General features: G+C 41.5%; 1 protein-coding gene across 2 annotated transcripts in view; it reads left to right on the top strand.

The window, feature by feature from the left end:
- Positions 1-24,128, top strand: part of LOC124265450 (proline-rich protein 5-like) — a 73,271-nt gene that overhangs the window by 2,487 nt on the left and 46,656 nt on the right. Inside the window, exon 1 of one of the 2 annotated variants that reach the window (XM_046700242.1) lies at positions 10,796-11,280. The exons of the other annotated variant lie outside the window; for it this stretch is intronic. Coding sequence (XP_046556198.1) covers positions 11,237-11,280 — 44 coding nt within the window. The 5' untranslated portion in view covers positions 10,796-11,236. Of the gene's footprint in view, positions 1-10,795; positions 11,281-24,128 lie in introns of those variants that run through there. 2 annotated transcript variants of the gene reach the window in all.

Raw genomic sequence — 24,128 nt, 5'->3', positions numbered from 1 at the left:
ACTTAGGCAGGAGAAGTGGTCCGATCATTCCGAGTCAAGCACACATGGGGCATACAAATCCCAAAGCTGAAGAAGGAAGAATTACCCACGAGATTCATTTATACTCCATCATTCCCTGTTACAGCTTACTGTCAGTGGTATTTCTAACATAAATTAAATCAAGTACGATTGCCAGTCGAATTGCCCCCGCTGCAAATTGCCCCAGCAAATTTGGTCAAATTGCCCCCATGGGCCAGTTGGCCAATATTACTGAATAAAATCTGTCTGTCTGTCTGTCTGATATTCGACACGGTTCCTCTACCCCTAGTGGATTGTTTACCAGTTATGTAGTATTAGGATCACGATCGAGCACACAAGAAATGATTTTTCTTTGTTTGTGTGTTGTTTAAACAGTCAGCTGTATGATCAACACCATGAGCATCGATCTTAGGATACGATGACACGTGTCACCCAGACCCAGGTCAGCAAGCCTGACCATTCCGTTCCATGCCGAAGGCCCGGGTACGAATCCCCACATGTGTACAATCATGTGTACAATGTGTGAAGCCCGATTCTGGTCACGCACACACACACACACATATTGCAAAATGCAGCGTAAGACCGTACTCACTCACTCACTTTTAAACACACTGTATTGTATGGATGTTTCTATCAGCTATAGTCCTCATACACAGGAGCGGTGGGTGGTCGAATACTCTGATCGTCAGCCTGGGTTCGAACCCCAACATGATATTCCACAAGCCTGTAGCCGATCAGACTGAAATATTGCCAGCTGACGTGTTAACCAATACAAACACATGCTTGATAGTGCGACCAAGCTTTGATGTCAGCTGAAAAAACAATTGCTTTCACTACCTACTGTAAATCTATGACGTGTACGTCAAGCATATCTAAGACGTGGACATGATCTGAATTGGTGATTTGCAATCGTAAATACATCACTATCAGATCATTTACAGTTGTTAAGTGAACTGGTCGATTGTCCGTCATCGTGTCCCGAGGAGCGATGCTCATAATATCGTTCACTGGCTTGTGATAAATGTGTAAGTGGTTGAAAACAGATTGTATACTAGCATAAGCATAAGGTATCATTTGTTGAATATTCAATGATACCGCGCAGTGAAACTGATTTATACAGGGGAGATAACTCGTGTGAGTCTAACTGTGGAAGCCTTTCACAGACTAACACTATTTGATTTTTCATGTTTGTTGTATTTTGGGGCTTGGTTTGGTTGGGGCTGAAGGGTTTAATGTTTGAAATTGTTTGGTTGGAAAATGGGGTATGTTATTTTACGCCGCACTAAGAAAGAAAGATTCAAACAATCCAAGTAACATTACTGTTTTCACAGTTATGAGTGAGTGAGTGAGTTAAGTTTTACGCCGCAATATTCCAGTTATATTGCGGTGGTTTGTAAATAATCGAGTCTGGACCAGACAATCCAGTGACCAACAGCATGAGCATGATCGATCTACGCAGGTAGGATACGATGACATGTGTGAACCAAGTCAGCGATCGAGCCTGGCCACACGACCCTGTTAGTCGTCTTTTACGACATGCATGAGTTACTGAAGATCAATTCTAACCCAGATCTTCACGAGTTTCACAGTTATGACTGCTATGAGTGATGGACAGGTGAACAATATAAATGCATAATTGGGACGTATAAATATGTCCTAATGTAGCAGCATAAAACATTAAAACTATACTCTGCAAAAAAAGAAACGCACAGGTGAAAACTCAGGAATGTAAACACTTTATTTTGTTTCCAAATAAAACTTTAACTAATGATCGCACGAACGTAAAATTTCACATGGATGTTGTCAAGAGTCAGCTTTACAACATGCAGCTATCATTTGTCTCTGAAACCATTGCACCGGGCGTACAGATGGCGTGGAGGTCAGTACCTGTTGTGACCACCTCGAGCTTGCAACACAGCTTGGCACCTCCTGTCCATGGACATGATCAGTCTTTGAATCCGTGCTTTTGGGGATCCTCCTCCATTCCTCCTGCAAGGCTTGAGACAGTTGTTGCAACGTTTGGGGCGGAGGCTGACGACGTCGAACGCGTTTCCAAGCTGGTCCCACAGGTGTTCTATTGGGTTGAGGTCTGGTGATTTTGAAGGCCATGGAAGAACTGTGATGTTCTGATTCGCAGGTAGTCCATTGTGATGCGAGCCACGTGCGGTCGGGCGTTGTCCTGTTGGAAAATCTGTGTCTGTTGGTCAATAATCGGGAGAAGGTGAAGCTTTAACACGTGGTTGGTGTAACGTTGGGCTGTCAGGTTCCCTGGAACGATCACCAAGTCTGATTTCTGGTTGTATGAGATGGTTCCCCAAACCATGACGCTTTCTCCGCCAAATCTGTCCACCTGTCGGACGCAGATGGGCGCAAAACGTTTATGACGTCTCCTATACAGACGCTGTCTTCTGTCGTGACGTTGCAAAGAAAACGTGATTCATCAGAAAACCAGATGCGCCTCCAGCTTTGTAAAGTCCGTATCCTTTAAGTTGTTGCACCACTCACTGGAGTCGTCGGCGTCGATGTAGGGGGCGTAGTACAAGGTCCAACAACTGGTCTACAGGCACGTAAACCCGCTTCTTTCAGGCGGTTTCTAATCGTTTGAGCTGACACTCTCCTCAAACCTGGTATTATTATTATGTGGCAGTCACGGTTGAGTAGGGCATGCCGATTACGCAGGTGATGGACCCGGATGTAGCGATCTTGAAGGGAATTCGTGATTCTGTTATTATTATTATTATTATAGGATATTTATATAGCGCACATATCCAGGCAACTAGTGCATGCTCAAGGCGCTGGTATTTTTCTCTCTATCATTGGATGTCAATCTCAACGGCACTTCGTATTATCAATCTCAACTCCCTGGGGAGTATACAGACACTATAACCATCACATCTACTGACCGACCGGGGAACGCATAATGACAAAGGTATTTGTCTTATACCCATGTCATTTTGTTGTTTAACTCAGCAATAGTCCAACTGTCTGACTTTGGACTGCAAATGACCGCGTCTGGAGTAAAAATTAGGCAGACATTCAATCCAAGTCAGAAACATTGGTATGATTTGGTCTCAACTGTTTCGATTCTCCAGACTCCAGCCCTATTGCTGTGATATCTTTTGACATTTTTAAAAGCGGGGTAAAACCTCACCCACTCACTCACGTAGCTCATGGCTATATTTGGGGTGAGATCACTTCGATCTTTACGAGTGCCAAATCAGCTCTCCTAGAAGCGCCCGTGAAATCACTCTCATCAGCATGTGTCTGTGTGTCTAAGATTCAGCACCACGCGGTGTTGGGTGGAACATCTCCAGCCGTGACGCTGTCCCTCATGACGTTGACGTACTTCACTCACGAGTCTTGTTTTGTTTGTTGCATAAATGTCCGGGTCTTTGAGCGTCAGAAAATCAAATCACTCACTCGAATCCTCCCACTGACACATGTAGTCGGTTGTTGTGTAGCTGGGGTGACTTTCAAACCACCTCGCTTTGAGCAACGGGCAGTCCACTACTGAGGTCAGGTGACATGGGTTTGAACGTCGGTGCTTTTGTTTGTGCTATTACAGACTAATGTCGGTTTTATGCATCTTGGCAACAGATACCGTGCCTTGGTTTGCGATGGAGGCCCCACCCAGACACAGTATACTGACACCGAGCTTCACAGTCCTTACTTAAACCCATGGCCGTGAGACAGGCAGGGTACTATGATCTTAGGATCGAAACACATATATGCCACCCCACACGTTAAATTTCGGACTGTACTTTGGGCGCTGATACAAAGGTTTTTCAGTTTGTTTGGTCCAGAATTTCAGTGTATTAGGAAATAGCCACACAGAACTTTCATCTGAGTAAATTACAATGTCCCAGTTAAAATTTCTATGTTGTAAGCACCAGTTCAACCTTTGCTCCTTTTGTTCAGGTTTCATGATCGGTGATGGATTTCCTCGACTTTTCTGCCAACCCATTGCATGCAGCTCAGTTCTAATTGTCTCCTTACAGACAGCCACAGTTCCTCTATCAATCATAACCAGCCTTAAGTTTTTAAGTTTTCTAAACGCCTTCGTTTGGTTTTAGAAACAAGAATACCAAGCCGCCTCCTGTCACCGGCAGTCAATTTTCTGGGCCTACCTGCGCCTCCCTGGTGCTCAATGCCATATCCATTTGCAATATTTTTCAAAACAGAATAAACTGTGGACAAAGGGATGCCTGTTCTACTTGAAATCACTTTAGCTGATCTGATGTCCTTGTTATAATACTCTAAAATCAACTTCCCTTCTCTAAATCATCCAGACTGAGGATCACTGAAAATGTCGTCTGCTAGCAAGTAAACAAATGGGGATAACTCTTCACAAGCTAACGAAAAAGGATTAACGAAGTTGTCTCTCTTGAATGAAACCAAGCACTTGATAGCTGGTCAAGGTTGTTTATACTAGAAATCTAATTAAACATATTCCTAAAATTCTCAATAATTTCTGGTCATACTATATGTATAAGCTTCTGAAAGTCGCTTAGTCTTCATTCACGGGCTTTCCTCCAAAATATTACATTCATAATATTGAATCACGGATCACAGAGGCGTTCTGTTCAACCAACTCACTTACTCACTTAATACTAGACTAACGCTGTGTCTCTGAATGTATATAATTTGGATTATAACAAATAAATCCATGTAAATTGAAAAGGAGCCCCAGGGAGACCAGAGATTCAGAACCTGAACCTGGAGAAATCTAGATTTGCTTCATCTGGGGCTTTAGCATTGCAGGGAGGACTATGTTGCTGGGAAAATAATGTGGTTCAGGGACTGTGAGACAGACTAACTTAATACAGGATGCCGTCATCAGATATCCGGAAAATATCGTATAATTGTTATCAGTAAACTCTGCAAAAGACATCTCCTACACGTGAATATGTAATAAAACAGTGTACTCAAAGGTATATTTTCAACATGTATATCACATATCTGCGCAATCTTAACGCCACATTTCCAGCACGAGGACAATAGAGGTTGATCAAGGGTTTAGGCGTTTGCTCGTCATGCTAAAGATCCGGGTTCAGTTGTGGAATTGAGTGATGAGGTAGATTTACAGTCGACGTCACAAACTACACTTTGTTTAATGTCTCAGGTGGCTTTCAGACAGAATAACTTCATAAAAAGTGCCAATAGGAGCATCCCACCCAACCGGATTGTGACAAGTGAACATCAACTGCAGGAAATGACGGAGGTGCAACATGATCGCATTGAAAAGGCTATCATTACTCTGTGCTAAAGTATTGGAACACAGCCGTAGCGAACAACGCCTTGTGCCTCTGGCTGTCTTGACACACAACTGAGACATCATCGTGACGTAGATTATCTATAAGGAAATCGAATTAACTACTGACTGACCCCGGCCCCTTTCTACAAAGCAACGCATGAGCTTTTGCATTAATTCCGAGGAGGTGTATTACGATTGCAGCAAATATCACGGTTGATTTGCACGGAAATAGTTCACGAATAATGAAATACAACGTTAAGGATTCACGAGTAAAGCGAATGTGTTGAGTTAAATTTCCCTCAACTATATTTATGAAGTGCATGTATTTAAAGAAATGTATATTTTGACTTTAAAAATCTGTAACCAGTATTTATTTTTGTTACTTTGATACTGGCTCGAACATTACTTGTTACGATTGTGCAGTTTCCAGCACAATCGTCAAGGGAATAACTCCAAGAAATTATCGCTAAGGGGAGGTAACCGTGGTCGTGTTTGTCGTTGATATCGCTGTGGGAAAGTGTGGGAATAGCTAACGTGGCTGGGACGTCAATTTGTTGACGGCCGTGGGTTTTTAATCGATGAGACTATACGAGTGTGCGCTATCACGATAAAACCGGACCTAACAGCTGCGTATCTGCGTTGTGCCTGCATCCGGTATACAATCATATCCCGATCAATATACAGTTTCATTTGAATCCAGGTTCACTAAAATAGAAGCTGCACAAACAATAACATTTATATAATCAATTGGGAATGGGCTGAATACCGACTTCATAACTAATGTTCAAAAGGATCTGGGAAGTCAGAGTGAGTGAGTGAGTGAGTGAGATATTAGATAATGAACAGTGTTCCAGATATGTCAGGCCGGGTCGGCTTTATTTGGGAGCAAGGCTCAAATAGACGCAAATCTGACGTGACACCAGCGACCACGGGTATAGTGCTGACTAACAATGTAACTGGAATGAAATAGAACCTAAAAACATTGGATCCTGACTGGCTAAAGGGGCGAAATTCTGCACGGCGAATTGACGCACCCTCAGAGCCAAGGGGAAGTCTGAGAACATCAGGCTGATATAAGATTAGATTAATAGAAAGTAAACAGTAGTTTAGCTATCAGGTTGAGCGGTCACTGTGTACTGAGTGAGTTCGGTTTTACGCCGCTTTTAGCATTAAGCATTCCAGCAATATCACGGCGGGGGAATGACACCAGAAATGGGCTTCACACATTGTTCCCATGTGGGGAATCGAACCCGGGTCTTCGGCGTGACGAGCGAACACTTTAACCACTTGGCTACCCCACTGCGATGTAAGATGAATCTGAAGCTTACCCTCTTTACCATCTACTGGCCATGGTGTCATCACTAATTATTATATCCATTCATATAATTTCCCCCGCCATTCTGGCTCTTACGAACAATGGAATCTGTTTCGGAGGTTAAGCGAGGTTGCCTGTACTGGTAATCACCATAGTACCTCTAGATCAGGTCAGGCAGATGTGACTTGTCCATAATACACAGTCCATTCAACAAATTACATTATCATCTGAAAGTTTATGTCTATACATCATACAAAAATCAACACTTATTTAGAAAATGCTATGTAACGTGAAATGTATGGCCACTAACCTTATTTCCATCCTCAGATATATAGCGATTTTTTAGCAGTTACGATTACAGCCAAATCGGTTATATTTATTTATGGGTAGACACCATGGGCATGATTGTTCTGAGAACCACAATAGTCTACAAAGTAAATCGTGCAACACTTATAGAATTGTGTTTATGTTTCACCTTAACAGACCGTCTGGGTTTGGGCGTATGTTGCTGATCCGGCAGCAGATGCTTGCACGTCTTTACATAACATGTTGATTATCTTGGCTTGGTAACAACACGGTTAACTTGTTGAATAGTTCTTTTCGTGAATATTTCATTGCCGGGGTTTACCTTTGTTTGAAGAAGGGGTCCCCGCTGTAATGTGAAGTTTACGGATTCATTTAATTGAGCTGCCTGAAGACTCAGCGAACAATTATTGCATAGCCTGGAGGTCGTTTCATGAAATATGCATTCGGATCGAGTCTGTGAGGTGGTTTTACAGGGGGGCTGGGACCGTGCATTCGATTAACTTGAATCGTCGGTTGCGATGATGGAGTAAAATGGTCAATCCGGTACACCAAGGGTTAGTTCATGATCCAGCAAAACAAGGGCCAGTTCATGATTCAGCACAACGTGTATGGGTTCATGATGCGATAAAATATTTATTAGTTCAAACCGAACCAAACTAGAACAGTTCATCATCCCACACAACATGGATCAGTTCATTGTCCCATAAAATATTGATCATCTCATGATCCTGAACAACATGCCTGAATCCTGAACAGTTATCACTATTGATAGGTTCATGACCCGGACATCATGGACCAGTTTATGATATTCCGGCACATGGAACCTCTTTTGTTCCAGAACGGTTTATGAAAGTTTCCCGTGAAGTACAAAAGACACAGTTGGTTGACTGTCTGTAGTAAGAGTCAGATTTATGGTCCACGACAAGATGAGCCATATTCCTGATCCTGTATAACATGTTTCGGTTCATGATCCGCTGAGTTATAGTGGTTACAACAGCAGTAATTGTAGTGGTTAACAACATCAGTAGTTACAGTGGCTACAACAGCTATTATAACTACTGTCGTTGTAACCACTACAGAAACTGCTGCTGTTGTAACTGCTATAACAGCTAATGCTGTTGTAACTACTGTAACTGCTACTGTTGTAACTACTGTAACAGCTAATGCTGTTGTAACGACGGTAACTGCTACTGTTGTAACTACTATAACAGCTAATGCTGTTGTAACTACTGTAACAGCTACTGTTGTAACTACTCTAACTGCTACTGTTGTAACTACGATAACAGCTAATGCTGTTGTAACTACTGTAACAGCTAATGCTGTTGTAACTACTATAACAGCTAATGTTGTTGTAATTACAACTACTATTGCTGTAACCACCACAACTACTGCTGTTGTAACCTCTGTAACAACTACTGCTGTTGTAACCTCTGTAACAACTACTTCTGTTGTAAGCTCTGTAACAACTACTTCTGTTGTAACCTCTGTAACAACTACTGCTGTTGTAACCTCTGTAACAACTTCTGCTGTTGTAACCTCTGTAACAACTACTGCTGTTGTAACCTCTGTAACAACTACTGCTGTTGTAACCTCTGTAACAACTACTACTGTTGTAACCTCTGTAACAACTACTATTGTTGTAACCTCTGTAACAACTACTATTGTTGTAACCTCTGTAACAACTACTGCTGTTGTAACCTCTGTAACAACTACTGCTGTTGTAACCTCTGTAACAACTACTTCTGTTGTAACCTCTGTAACAACTACTACTGTTGTAACCTCTGTAACAACTACTGCTGTTGTAACCTCTGTAACAACTACTTCTGTTGTAAACTATAACAGCTAATGCTGTTGTAACTACTGTAACTGCTACTGTTGTAACTGCTATAACAGCTAATGCTGTTGTAACTACTGTAACTGCTACTGTTGTAACCTCTATAACAACTGCTGCTGTTGTAACCTCTGTAACAACTACTTCTGTTGTAACCTCTGTAACAACTACTATTGTTGTAACCTCTGTAACAACTACTATTGTTGTAACCTCTGTAACAACTACTGCTGTTGTAACCTCTGTAACAACTACTATTGTTGTAACCTCTGTAACAACTACTTCTGTTGTAACCTCTGTAACAACTACTTCTGTTGTAACCTCTGTAACAACTACTTCTGTTGTAACCTCTGTAACAACTACTATTGTTGTAACCTCTGTAACAACTACTGCTGTTGTAACCTCTGTAACAACTACTTCTGTTGTAACCTCTGTAACAACTACTGCTGTTGTAACCTCTGTTACAACTACTTCTCGTGTAACCTCTGTAACAACTACTTCTGTTGTAACCTCTGTAACAACTACTGCTGTTGTAACCTCTGTAACAACTACTGCCGTTGTAACCTCTGTAACAACTACTGCTGTTGTAACCTCTGTAACAACTACTATTGTTGTAACCTCTGTAACAACTACTTCTGTTGTAACCTCTGTAACAACTACTTCTGTTGTAACCTCTGTAACAACTACAGCTGTAAATTTCACAACAGTAGATAAATACAGCAGCCACAGCCCAGCAGTATGTAGTAGTCGTAGTAGTTGTAGTGATAGCAGCATCAGCAACAATAGTAATAGTAGGAGGAGGGGGAGGGGAGGAGGAGTAGTAGTAGGAGTAGCTGAAGTGGTAGTAGTAGTAGCAGCAGAAGTGGGAGTAACAGCAGCAAATGTCGCTGCAGCGTGTCTGTATACCAACTCCGAGCTGTAGTTGTTGGTTCCAGTGTCAGTTGTCGTGTCAGAACACATGTCAGAGTGTTGGCTGATGAACCTACAGTCCGACCCACCATCAGCCACAGCGTTACATCACTGATCATCTAGTGTCGGTCGGGCTCTATCTAGGGATCGATTGGCAGACAACTATGTCCACGTAAACGTTTCACACATTTGTCCAAAATTCCATCTGGAAGATTGTTCGCGGAGACTGATAGTGTTTATCAAACATGTCCATTTATATGTGTCTAATCTCAAGTCAAACTTCGAATATTTCAGTCCCAACACGCTTCAATATGTTTGGTTGATATATACATATGTAGGTCAACTGTAAACGCCGATTTGGACGGTGTACTGTCCCCCTGCTCAAGACTCTTTGTTGTGTCTCAGTATAGCCTTGTGCTCGAGAAAATGAAATGCATGAAACTCTGGGGATCGTAGAAGAAATATTTTTAGCCTGGACGAGTTTGTTGAGAAGACATCTGCATAATGAATACTGCAGTTTGCAGACTGATTTCAGTATTTGAGATATGATATTGGTCAGGAGATATTGAATTGATCGGATGACATAATAAAGTGTTAAGATATTCAGGGATGATTTTGCCTCCGAGCACACAAAAACCGTCGTGGGAATTATTACGGCTGTGATTTCATCGTGATGTTTGGAATGAAGAATGTTTCCGCCCTCGTCATTTTGAGAAAGAACTAAAAAATATTTTGGAATTATGCTCACTATGAAATCAGGAGATATGTTTATAAATTGTGATATCTGAAGTTGTTATGACATCTCGCCGTGGTATGAATATTTATGAGAAAGGATAAAAGCTGTTTCAATGCACAATTTCTGAAGTGCTGATCGATTGGATTCCTCTGTGCATCGCTGCAACAAAAAAATTCACATCTCACACGAGCACATGGAACAGACAGAATGACTTTATCAGATGTGGCTAAACCGGCCTTCCCGGGCTCTTTCAATGATAAGCGAAGAAATATCGTCATTTAAAAGGAAGCTAAGACATCTCAACGTTGGATCCTATTTTCCTCTAACGTCATGCGCTGAGGCGCGGTTGCGTTATAACAGTAACAGAAGACACTATAGCAAAGGATGCGCCGGTATGCTGACACGAGCTAAATATTGTCCGCAACTACCGTTGAGCGTTGACGATTTGGGAGAGCGTGTCGGTGGTAGCCGGAGAACAGCCGAAGGCAGGCCGTCAGCCTCGGGCGACGCTTCTATATTTCACATGACTGCCGTTTGCAGGGGAAGGTGTGATTAGGCCCAGCAATCTGCTGTCCGGGGTCTACTAGTTGTAGAATGACTTCCTTTCCACAGCGCCCCTCCGATTGATTGTTGTCATTATTTGGTGTCGTCTGCAAGTAGCGGGAAGCAGACGACAGTTTCCCGCGTTCAGAGCAAACGTAAACAACACGGCTTGTAGATCGGTCCTGTTACAGTGTGTTGGATGCTGGTGGTTTTGTCGCTGACTGTTGACATTTGTCGGGAAGTTGGGCACCTGTGGATGTGGATTTGAACTTCTAATGGTGGAGTTTACATGATCGCTAGCCCAGTGGGTTGATTTCAAACACAGCCATGTCATTTTTCGGATCTGCAGTCAAAATATCGACACTAAAGAGGTACGTTACAGTGAATTTTTTTACAAGTTATACGCATTGAACGATTTACAATTTGTGAAGGTTACTTGACAAATTATAATTTGAGTTGATTAATGTTTTGATATGCAGACATATATGGGTAATATATGAATACGATGAGTTAAATCACATTTGATTAAACGATCGATCATCGTTTACTTACGTTCAGTATATTATTATATTCGTAACACGCATTTCAATATATTTTACTTTTATTCCCAGTACGTGTCTTGGTTAGACAGACTGTACTAGTTGAGAGTGCAGTCAAACCTGTTTATTCTCATCCTCGTTAATGTGGTCGTACATGGGCCGGACGATTTCAATCCGGGCTGTTTAAAGATACCAGTGATTCTTTAATCCATAACAATCGTTAATCATACCTAGTGTACCGTCTGCAGGATAAGGTGAGGTGAAATTGGGTTTTACGTCGTGCTTGAGAATATTTCGCTCATATGACGATCTGCAGGTTTAAGGTACATAACACAATGCTCACAAAATGAAGGAGGGTAGGGAAAGGGGGAACTGTGGAGCTGATCAACAGGTCGTATCGATAATGTGTGTCATTCCAAGGCCTAATGTTGGTATTGTACAATACCACCATGAACACGCTTAATGCTATCCTCTACACAGGCATGTGTTTTCCGACCACTCCGTTGACGATCGCTCTTCGTCTTTCACTCACAACCATTCATGACAGTTTTCATGACTCAAGTTTCAGATAACTTCACTGACTTCCCCATAATTCATTTCCAATATTTACAACAGGCGGCCATAAGCGCGGCGGTATCAAATGTTTCAACGAGCAGCTTAACCCTTCTGGAGCTAACTTGACATGCATTTACCCTGCAGTATGCTGTCTCGTCCTATGGAATATCACTTAGGGTATATTGTATTCGAACTCATGTAATCTTAACCGTTCCGTTGCACAGTTGTCCGGTTCCCAATTACTTTAGTTTTGACCACTCTAGATTTTCCAAGGCAATGTAACATGGCTATGATGCAACATTTTTCATCATATACATTTTACGGGGCGGTGGGGTAGCCTAGTGGTTAAAGCGTTCGCTCGTCACGCCGAAGACCCGGGTTCGAATCCCCACATGGGTACAATGTGTGAAGCCCATTTCTGGTGTCCCCCGCCGTGATATTGCTGGAATATTGCTAAAAGCGGCGTAAAACTAAATCACTCACTCATTTATACATTTTACTGACCCGTGAAGATCCGGGTTGGAATAGATCTTCAACCCGTGCATGTCGGGACTTTCGGGATCGGTCGGTCAGGCTCAATGAAGTGGTTGACACAGATCGCATCTTAGTTGCGTAGATCGATGCTCATTATGTCGGTCACTGGATTGTCTGGTCCAGACTGGTTTATTTACAAACCGTCGTCATCTAGTTGGAATATTGCTGAGTGCGGTCAGAAATAACACCCAAATGAACCAAAACCAAACTTGTTAGGTCCCTGTTTTATTTGATTATAGTTATATGATACCCCCTTTGCCAGTGGTTGAGGAACTGCCGACGAGACGTTAATGGTCTGCTGACAGTTTTATTACGAAATACGATCGTTCATGATTTGGTCATTTCCTGTGAATAGTGCTGGAGAATCACGACGATAGACGCAGCGGAATCTAGTGCATGTTATATTCCGACTTCGGCAATGTTAATACAAAGTATATACCATCTGCAGCAGATTATACTCTCTCAGTCACACGTTTGGCGAAAGTTTAGCACCAACGTTTTCAACAGCCGGTTTTTTTTATCATTTTGTATCCCTCCATGCGTCACAGTTGGAAACATCAGCAAATAGACATCCCCAGCAAACTAAAAGTATTCTTCTTGCATTAAGCGGCTAAAAGGAGCAGATGCTGACTTGTTTGAGTTTCTCAGTATATTGCGTGGATTGATGCTCATGATGTCAATCACGGGATTATTTGATTCAGTCTTATTTATTTACAGACCACCGTCATAATACTCTAATACTGGCGTTAAACAACAAACACACAAAACATTCAACTAGCCATTTTGCAAGGCGTTGAATTTTTTAACCGTTTCGTATTTAAGAATCAGTTGCAAATGTGTCAAATCTGTCATTGTTGGACTGAAATATGGCTGCGCCACAGGAAACTAGCTCGTTGTTACGACCTGAGCTGAAATGACATGTATAAGTATAGCATACGGGTTAATGCATTTTATGTACTCGGAATTACCCGTTTTCATATTTTCAACATCAGTTATATAAGTTATGAAAATATATATGAAAGTGACATAAATGCGACTGTTAATGACAGCAAGTATTTATTTTTGAGCACATGAAGAGTCAAAGACGTTCCTGTGAAGCGAATCCTACCTTGCATGAATACCTGTATGCTTGATGTCATCCGCGTTCAGACACTTAATATGTCGTCCTTGTTTTTTCCTCAACTTGAAGCTTCAGTGCGTTGAGGAAACAGACCCCTGAGTTCATGGCGTGTTCTGCTTTTGAAATGAGTATCTCGGTTGTCCTTCTTTGAAATGTAAATGGTTTGCCACATACAGGCGATTGCTATGGAGAAAGGTTCGTATGAATGTAAATCTGAAAACTATATAATAGCTTGTATGTTTTTCAAGTTGCGAGGAGTTAGATCTGCACAAGGTCGAATATGGTAATCATCCATTTATTGCAGTAACGCTCTAAAGCAGGATAGAGAAGTTTTATCTAGATGAACACCTGCACGTGTTACCGAAGCGTGATGTTGGGTTTCAGAGTGTTTCATCTTCCGGCACGTACACCTTACAGGTGTGTACAGGTGTGTATGTCTCAAGCGCTGTGGTTACAATGTCAGCGTGCCGTTGTTCATGTTATTGACCACAGGTATGCCAGGTTAGACTTGATGGTTATTACATGAAGCTATGGAAACGCACGACATTTTGTGACTGCGGCTTGTAACTACATTCACTTACTCATACAAGTCACCTCTACAGCCGAAATACGATAGGCAACAATCTTTGTCTCGAAGTTGTAATAATACTTACTGCTGCGTCCAACAGACGCCCACTGGTTTAGTGAGACAAAGATCTGAAGAAAATGTATGCTTGTCTCGAACCATCCCTATCGTCAATATATTGGATTATATCTTTAAGTGAACATGTCGAGTTATGAGACTTGTGTGGATAGCAAGATGGTATGTGGAGGTGAGCGACGCAAGCGCGCGGATCAACATGTGTCATCTCATATGTCAAGATAAGAGACTTCAGTGTAAAGATGAACATATCTCATCTCATTTGTCAAGATAACATATCTCATCTCATTTGTCAAGATCCAGTGTAAAGATCATTTCATCTCATATGTCAAGATAAGAGACTTCAGTGTAAAAGATAAGAGACTCCAGTGTAAAGATGAACATATTTCATCTCATATGTCAATATAAGAGACTTCAGTGTAAAGATTGACACATCTGATCTCATATGTCAAGATAAGAGACTTCAGTGTAAAGATGAACATATCTCATCTCATATGTCAAGATAAGGGACTCCAGTGTAAAGATGAACATATCTCATCTCATATGTCAAGATAAGGGACTCCCGTGTAAAGATGAACATATCTCATCTCATATGTCAAGATAAGGGCCTCCAGTGTAAAGATGAACATATCTCATCTCATATGTCAAGATAAGAGACTTCAGTGTAAAGATGAACATATCTCATCTCATGTGTCAAGATTAGAGACTCCAGTGTAATGATGAACATATCTCATCTCATATGTCAAGATAAGAGACTCCCGTGTAAAAATGAACATATCTGATCTCATATGTCAAGATAAGAGACTTCAGTGTAAAGATGAACATATCTGATCTCATATGTCAAGATAAGAGACTCCAGTGTAAAGATGAACATGTCTCATCTCATATGTCAAGGTTAGGGCCTCCAGTGTAAAGATGAACACATCTGATCTCATATGTCGAGATATGGGACTTCAGTGTGTAGATAAGAAATCCATTGACGAATGTCGAGAAATGAGGCTCTTGTTTCCCGAGGAATATATCGAATCTGTTAGGTCGAGATTAGGGACAGTATGTAGGTAAACATATCAAGATATGGGACTCAAGTGTGAAGCTATACATGTCCCACCCGGCATGTCCAACACAGAGGCTTGGTAAAATCTGGTGCTGTGTGAACCCTATTGTACGTGTGTAACTGTCGTGAAGCTGTATCTCAGGAAGTTGCTAGGGCACCTTACATAATGGAACAGAGCTTTGCTTTTAAACAGGTACACCGCACTGCCGAGCGTGTTGGATGATAAAACGGACATGCCGAGAAAATATGTGACGCCCATTTGTTAACAAATGTCCGATCTGTCATTGTGTCTTGATGTTGACATATAGCACCTTGTCACGCTGTCAACACTGAGGAAGTCATCACGATATAGCTGCGCTTTGGTCCAACATCTTACCTTCCTGCTGACGTTTTGTGTACTGCTTTCAGAGTTAATACAGTTACCTTTTTGCATGAGGTCAACAGATTACAGTCACCATTCGTGTTGCCTTACTTCCCAAGGTCAACAGATTACAGTCACCATTCGTGTTACCTTACTTCCCAAGGTCAACAGATTACAGTCACCATTCGTGTTGCCTTACTTCCCAAGGTCAACAGATTACAGTCACCATTCGTGTTACCTTACTTCCTAAGGTCAACAGATTACAGTCACCATTCATGGTACCTTTCTTCCCAAGATCAACAGATTACAATCATCATTCGTGTTGCCTTACTTCCCAAGGTCAACAGATTACAGTCACCATTCATGGTACCTTACTTCCTAAGGTCAACAGATTACAGTCACCATTCGTGTTACCTTACTTCCTAAGGTCAACAGATTACAGTCACCATTCGTGTTACCTTACTTCCTAAGGTCAACAGATTACAGTCACCATTCGTGTTGCCTTACTTCCTAAGGTCAACAGATTACAGTCACCATTCGTGTTGCCTTACTTCCTAAGGTCAACAGATTACAGTCACCATTCGTGTTACCTTACTTCCTAAGGTCAACAGATTACAGTCACCATTCGTGTTGCCTTACTTCCTAAGGTCAACAGATTACAGTCATTCGTGTTCATTCGTGTTGCCTTACTTCCTAAGGTCAACAGATTACAGTCACCATTCGTGTTGCCTTACTTCCTAAGGTCAACATATTACAGTCACCATTCGTGTTGCCTTACTTCCTAAGGTCAACAGATTACAGTCACCATTCGTGTTACCTTACTTCCTAAGGTCAACAGATTACAGTCACCATTCGTGTGACCTTACTCCCTAAGGTTAACAGATTACAGTCACCATTCATGGTACCTGACGTCCCAAGGTTAACATATTACTTGCATTGAAACTACCTTACTGCAGTACGCTATGTTTACGGTTGTGGCCCATGTTACCAGTGTTTCTGCAAAGAATTACTAGATGATTGCAGGCAGGTTCGTATCACCAATGTGACAAACCTGTATTAGGTTCATACTCGGAGTTCAAGTTACCAGTCTTACATTACTGAATTAGGTTCATAGATTACACGCCGAGTTCAAGTTACCAGTCTTACATTACTGAATTAGGTTCATAGATTACACGCCGAGTTCAAGTTATCAGTCTTACATTACTGTATTAGGTTCATAGATTACACGCCGAGTTTAAGTTATCAGTCTTACATAACTGTGTAAGGCTCATAGATTACACGCCGAGTTCAAGTTACCTGTCTTACATTACTGTATTAGGTTCATAGATTACACGCCGAGTTCAAGTTACCTGTCTTACATTACTGTATTAGGTTCATAGATTACACGCCGAGTTCAAGTTACCTGTCTTACATTACTGTATTAGGTTCATAGATTACACGCCGAGTTCAAGTTACCTGTCTTACATTACTGAATTAGGTTCATAGATTACACGCCGAGTTCAAGTTAGTCTTACATTACTGTATTAGGTTCATAGATTACACGCCGAGTGTTCAAGTTACCTGTCTTACATTACTGTATTAGGTTCATAGATTACACGCCGAGTTCAAGTTACCTGTCTTACATTACTGTATTAGGTTCATAGATTACACGCCGAGTTCAAGTTACCAGTCTTACACTACTGTATTAGGTTCATAGATTACACGCCGAGTTCAAGTTACCTGTCTTACATTACTGTATTAGGTTCATAGATTACACGCCGAGTTCAAGTTACCTGTCTTACATTACTGTATTAGGTTCATAGATTACACGCCGAGTTCAAGTTGCCTGTCTTACATTACTGTATAAGTTTTAAAGTTTACACGCATCGTTCAGGTTATCTGCCCTGTTTATGTCTCACGGTCGTCTTGCACAGTGGCATGGAGTTCCAGCAGCATGGCAAATGTGTTCAAATCGTATTGAGCACATGCAAACGATTACTGAACATCACTGGTGAAAATCAATTTGACGCAAAGTGTTTTAAAACTAGACAAGACTAAAACCATTATTTGTGTTTCCATGATTTATTCTGGAACAAGAAGATTGAAGGGAAAGAGGTCACCTTGAGATGCAAGGAAGGTCACAGTCGTTTTAATAAATTCGAAAAAGTACTTTCCATAACAATATACAACCTTTGCTAAAATCCATCGCACGATTCCGCCTTTTTTATATGGATGTATTTATGAATCCCCATCAAATAGTAATGATTCGTATGTTCTCGTTATGTCCACCGATGGCGCCCGTCACAAAGGTCAGGAACGTCAAAACGAAATAACGCTAGACACGTCACCCGTTAAAAACGCCATTTTGAATAATATTTGAATGATTCTCAATAGTTCGCCACAGCCATAACTGCAGACCATGAGGAAAATTGTGTGTGCAAGTCCCTGATTGATTTGTTTCTCTTTACTACTTTAGATTACCGTGCGTGTACATCAGACTGTTACTAGTGATGTGCATACATTAACCTTTAGGTACATCATGCTTGTATTGTTGATCTTCCTAGTGCTAGTCTGTTCATTTGCCTAAAGTATTTGATGAGTATAATCTTCCAGACATGATAGCTGCATTAACTGAGTTATTTGCACCTTGCAGAGTACATTGTATATGTAATTATGCAAATATGTGTGCTGGTCAGTAATGGGTCAATTATGACCGTGATACCCTCTGTTTATATGACCAAAGACTACTATAGGTCACAGTAAACGGCCATCACCCAAATCGCCTATCACCGCGTTTCTCTTTGTGTCCATACATTAATCGACTCCCTTTATATTCCGTTGCTAAGGAAGGTGACAAAATAGCTCGGTGGAAGTGTGTTGCCAGAGAGACTTTTCAAGGTGAAATATTCACCTGTAATGTTTTCCTGACAACGATGTAGTATTCTAACGGTCAAGAAATGATATGCTGTTGAAAAAGATAACTACAAACTTCTTCACAAATCTGTAAAATTTCAAATTTAAAGTTAAACTAAATCAAATTTAAATATATCTCCTTTAAGTATCACCGAGTGGCACCAACAACTAATGATTAAGCCTGCGATTAAGAAAATATTTGCTTTCGAAGCAGCTTAACTTTAGTACGCATTTACGTTAGTATTTAGGCTATATTTTATAGTTTGATTGCTTTGCCTCGGGGAATCCCGAACCGCACCTTTCTTACAATCATGGGAAAATTGAGGCAGACATTGCTAGCAGTGTTTGGACAAAGATGAATTGATGAAGAAGTGTTAACCACGACCCCTGTGGCTGTTTTGTCTGGCCGTGCATGTAATATGACACGCGTGTCATGTAACTGTCAAAGCTATATTGATGATGCATTATATGTGGTTAGCAAACATCATGTGTTAGTGCCTCTCTGTTGATAGTGTTCACATGAAACCACACCTTGATATCGCCAATATAACTTCAGCTATCATAAGCCACGATCAATTGTCCTTCATTACAGGATGAGAAATACAATGTGACACGGAAACTTGATTACTGAGTAATAAGTTGTGTTACCGCTTCCGAAGCAGCATCTTAGCATTGCTTGCACACACGACATCACCTGGTGGAACTGGATACATCGACGCCATCATGTGTTTGTGTCTGTGGATAACTCTAAATATATAACGAGCGGTTCGGTATATGAGTTAGTGAATGTATTGTATTTAACCAGATTTGAAGCCTTTAAATCATATCAGTGTTTGTTTACCCTTAGCGTCGTTATGGTAACACAAAATATACTACTCAAACGAAGTTGGAGGGCCCTCGATTCTGTGTATATTACTGTAATTAGTCTGGCTTGATATATTAACAATGAAAATAGGAAAGAATAAGATTTCTTTTGAGCTATTTGAGATGTAGGAATCTTACATCTGTACACTTCTTGGTGTATATTCCGACATTTCTCATGAAGTGCATTCCAAATCAATCTTTGACGACAAGATTAGTCCTGTAAGGATAAACCTTAATGAAATGCACATCCGTGTCTTTCGTTTGTCATGTCAGTGATAAGAATTCCTTTAATGTCATTTTAACAGTATTTCATTAGTGTCACGACATTCAGGTTTGCCACTTCGTTCAAATCCGCGATCAGCGGATCCTTACACGATTAAGGGAGGCAACTCTTATGTAGTGATTGCTTCAAAATTAAAGTAGCGCCATCGCAACTCTGGGTTGTATATTTTTGCTGTCAATAAGGATCAGTGGATCCTTACACGGCTAAGGGAGGCAACTCTTATATAGCGCTCGCTTCAGTGTTTGAGTAGCGACATCACAACACTTGGGTGTATTTTTGCTATCAACGAGTTTGCCTCAGTATTGTTCGGCATCCCCTCACTGATAAAGATGCATTATTTTAGCAATGCTGCCTTATTTAACATGCTGATGTTTCATTTTGAGTAAACCAGGCCCCGTTTTCTCGAAACAAACTTAAGTTTTTACTCAAATTACAAACTGAGTTTGAGATTTTGACTCAATTGAGTTTTCTGAATTTTTAATTTACAGCTCAACTGCACTTTTTAAATGAAAAAGCCCAAATCCACAAAATCAAATTGTCTACTATGTTTGAGTTTAATGTCGATTTCAGTTCATTCTGGGAAATGGATTTTCTCAAATATGAGTAAAAACTCTAACTTAAGTCAAAACTCAGACTTAAGTTTGTTTCGAGAAATCGGGGCCTGCTGTTTATCTCGCGTCGCTTTGGGAAGGGAGATGAGAAAGATGTTGCTGATTGCCATCCTGGACAAGCCCGATATAACTTTCATTGTTTTACATCCGCTAACTACAAAGCCCTTAGTGAGCACAGTGGAAATAACCCAGCATCTGCGTCAGCCCACTCGGACATCTGATATAGAATAGGCTAAGGCAAATATCTGTCCCAGTCTGTATCTGACATAAAAGGCCCGGAGTGGAAATCTCGTCAATCTTGACAAATATGAGACATCGATACTTGGCTCGGAGACATGTTCGAGAACTTTGAAATCATTGCAAATTTTAAACAACGGATCTCTAAGTATTAAACCGAGCTCCAGATAAGATTTAGCTCATGTGGGTACTGTACCCACGGGGTTTTTTTTGAGTGGGTATTATGAATGTTGAGTGGGTATTTCATTTTTCGTTACCTACTGCTTTCAAATATGTGCGTATTTCAGTCATTTTACTCACCTAAGTATTATGAGTAAGTTTACTTAGCAGGTATGTTCTGCCTTATGTCATACCTAATCAAAAATAACTTAAATATAATGGAAATGCTTTCATAAAAGATCACTCATCCTATACTGACAGTACAACATTTGTCCTATACTAACAGTACAACTTGATAGCAATCGATGTCTTTTTCATTACGCAAGCGATTTTTATAAATATATTCCGTACGCATTTGTTTTAAACTTTTTGCGTATCTAACATTTTAAATGCGTAATTGGTCCGCAAAAATTATTTTTCAATACGTAATTGGAAATTTTCTATGCGTATTTTACCCGGATACGCAGCTTATCTGCGCCTCTGTGACTTTAAGTATCATGGTAAGTTTGTGTTTTTGACGACTTTTTATGAATGATTGAGATGTTGAATTCAACAGCGTGTTACGCGACGTCTAACACTTGACCGTAAACGAAGATTTCCTAACACAGTAGAGTAATCCATGCCGGGTCTTCAGTCTGTTGACTGAATGGCTCTAGATTTCGGTAAACATTGTGTGATACGGGATCTTACACGACACGGAATCGGTAGGCATATTTGTACTTCTCCTTTGAACAAAACAGATATTGATAATGCGGAGACTTACCCTGGAATAGGTAGCTGTAGTAATGTAGTAACAGTGGGGGTGTTACCCGGGAATAGGAAGATGTAGTAATGTAGTACAAGTGCGGGGAGTTACCCTGGAATAGGTAGCTGTAGTAATGTAATAACAGTATCGGGAGTTACCCTGGAATAGGAAGCTGTAGTAATGTAGTGCCGGTGCGGGGAGTTACCCTGGAATAGGTAGCTGTAGTAATGTAGTACCCGTGCGGGGAGTTGCCCTGGAATAGGTAGCTGTAGTAATGTAGTACCGGTGCGGGGAGTTACCCTGGAATAGGTAGCTGTAGTAATGTAGTACCAGTGCGGGGAGTTACCCTGGAATAGGTAGCTGTAGTAATGTAGTACCAGTGCGGGGAGTTGCCCTGGAATAGGTAGCTGTGTAATGTAGTACCAGTGCGGGGAGTTGTAGTAACAGTATCGTGGGAGTTACCCTGGAATAGGTAGCTGTAGTAATGTAGTACCAGTGCGGGGAGTTACCCGGGAATAGGTAGCTGTAGTAATGTAGTACCCGTGCGGGGAGTTATCCGGGAATAGGTAGCTGTAGTAATGTAGTACCAGTGCGGGGAGTTACCCTGGAATAGGTAGCTGTAGTAATGTAGTACCCGTGCGGGGAGTTACCCTGGAATAGGTAGCTGTAGTAATGTAGTACCAGTGCGGGGAGTTACCCTGGAATAGGTAGCTGTAGTAATGTAGTACCAGTGCGGGGAGTTACCCTGGAATAGGTAGCTGTAGTAATGTAGTACCAGTGCGGGGAGTTGCCCTGAAATAGGTAGCTGTAGTAATGTAGTACCAGTGCGGGGAGTTGCCCTGGAATAGGTAGCTGTAGTAATGTAGTACCAATGCGGGGAGTTACCCTGGAACAGGTAGCTGTAGTAATCTAGTAACAGTATGGGGAGTTACCCTTGAATAGGTAGCTGTAGTAATGTAGTACCAGTAGAGATAGTTATCATAGTGTAGCTAGATGTACCCTAACTACCCTGGTGTAGGTAGAACCAATGGAAGCCGAAACCTTGGAACATCAAAAAGACCTCAGTGGGGACAGACTGTCAGAGAATCCATGATTCCTGGACTTTGATGGCTGTACTCCATATACGTGGTGTAGACCCCCGTTAGTCTCACTGGCTGCTGGACTTTGTGGACGTCAAACTGAACCTCGCTGTTTTCACGAATGACATCTTTATCCTGACTAACCTTTATCAGTACTGACACCCGTGTCTTTGCTGCCACTATCAGCGCACCATGGATAAGACATAATATCAAAACATATACTATAGTGAATACCGATCGATATATCTAGTGCTCTCGGTGTCCAACTTGTCATTGCTTGTTTGGTGAGATGAGGATGATGCGTCTGTGTGAGACTCCCGGGATACTGGCCTGACACATCCTCTGTGACACGTGTATTATCATACCTTGAGATGTACCAGGGGACGAGAATCCTGAAGCTTATAAACTTAACATTAACGAAACTCCGTGTGAGATACGCATGTAGCATGTAATACCGTAACTTGGTTATGCCAAAGGTAAGCGGGTGTGTTTTACGCTGTCCTGTTGCCATAGGGGAAAACAAACCCGGGCGAGTGAACCCTTCAAGAATTGCTACCAATAACTAAACTCACTCTCTTGATGGTTTTACGCCGTTTTAGCACCACTCTAGCAATATCACGGCGGGAACACTACGTAGAAAATGTGATTCACAAATTGTGCCGATGTGGGGAATCGAACCCGGACCTTCGGAGAGACGAACCAACGTCTTAACCACAAGGCTACCCTACCGCCTACTCAACAAGATATAACAGGGCCATGCTGAACAAGATGTCAAAGAAAAACAAACCCGGGCTATGACGTGGTAGTGAACGCTTTAAGAACTACCAATAACTAAACTCACTCACTCACTTGATGGTATTACGCCGTTTCTAGCACCATTCCAGCAATATCACGGCGGGGGATTCATAAATTGTACCGATGTGGGGAATCGAACCCGGGCCTTCGGCGTCACGAGGAAACGCTTTAAAAACAAGGCTACCCTACTGCCAACTCAACAAGATTTAACAGGGTCGTGCTGCAGTAAATGTCAATAAAAACACAATAATAAGTTTATAACCAGCGATCCAACTTCCGTATCATGTTGTGTGTCTTGGAAATAATCTGTTTTGGTTTAGCAGTAATGGATTCGAGGCAGGGTACGGATTGCGCGAGGGCGTGGAATGGGAAGTTGTCGGGATCTATTGATTCACACGGCAGGATCTGTTGATGTCTATCCAATGGCGAGCTATCCGTATCGCTGTTTCTATCGCACCGTTATAGTTTCTACTGGGATTTGTTGACTTATCTGAGGAGATAACGACTATAAAGGTGGGATCGCAAGCAGTAAGGGTCAAATGGTCATAAACGTGATGATTATACATGACCAAGTGACGCATCGCCATAACGGTCAAATGGTCAGTGGAACTATGTACATGTATATTAAGTTGAAATGGTTTTAACCAAATGGACGTTTTTACGCCTAAGTAGATTTACTGATATTTGTTAAATGAAGAGGGGCGGTGGGGTAGCCTAGTGGTTAAAGCGTTGGCTCGTCACGCCGAAGACC

Source organism: Haliotis rubra, unplaced genomic scaffold (genome assembly GCF_003918875.1).
Source record: "Haliotis rubra isolate DU_JTF1 unplaced genomic scaffold, ASM391887v1 Scf98, whole genome shotgun sequence".
In the NCBI taxonomy this organism is placed as follows: Eukaryota; Metazoa; Mollusca; class Gastropoda; order Lepetellida; family Haliotidae; genus Haliotis; species Haliotis rubra.
The sequence above is the reverse complement of the archived record's forward strand: the minus strand, read 5'-3'. Positions and strand labels throughout refer to the sequence as shown.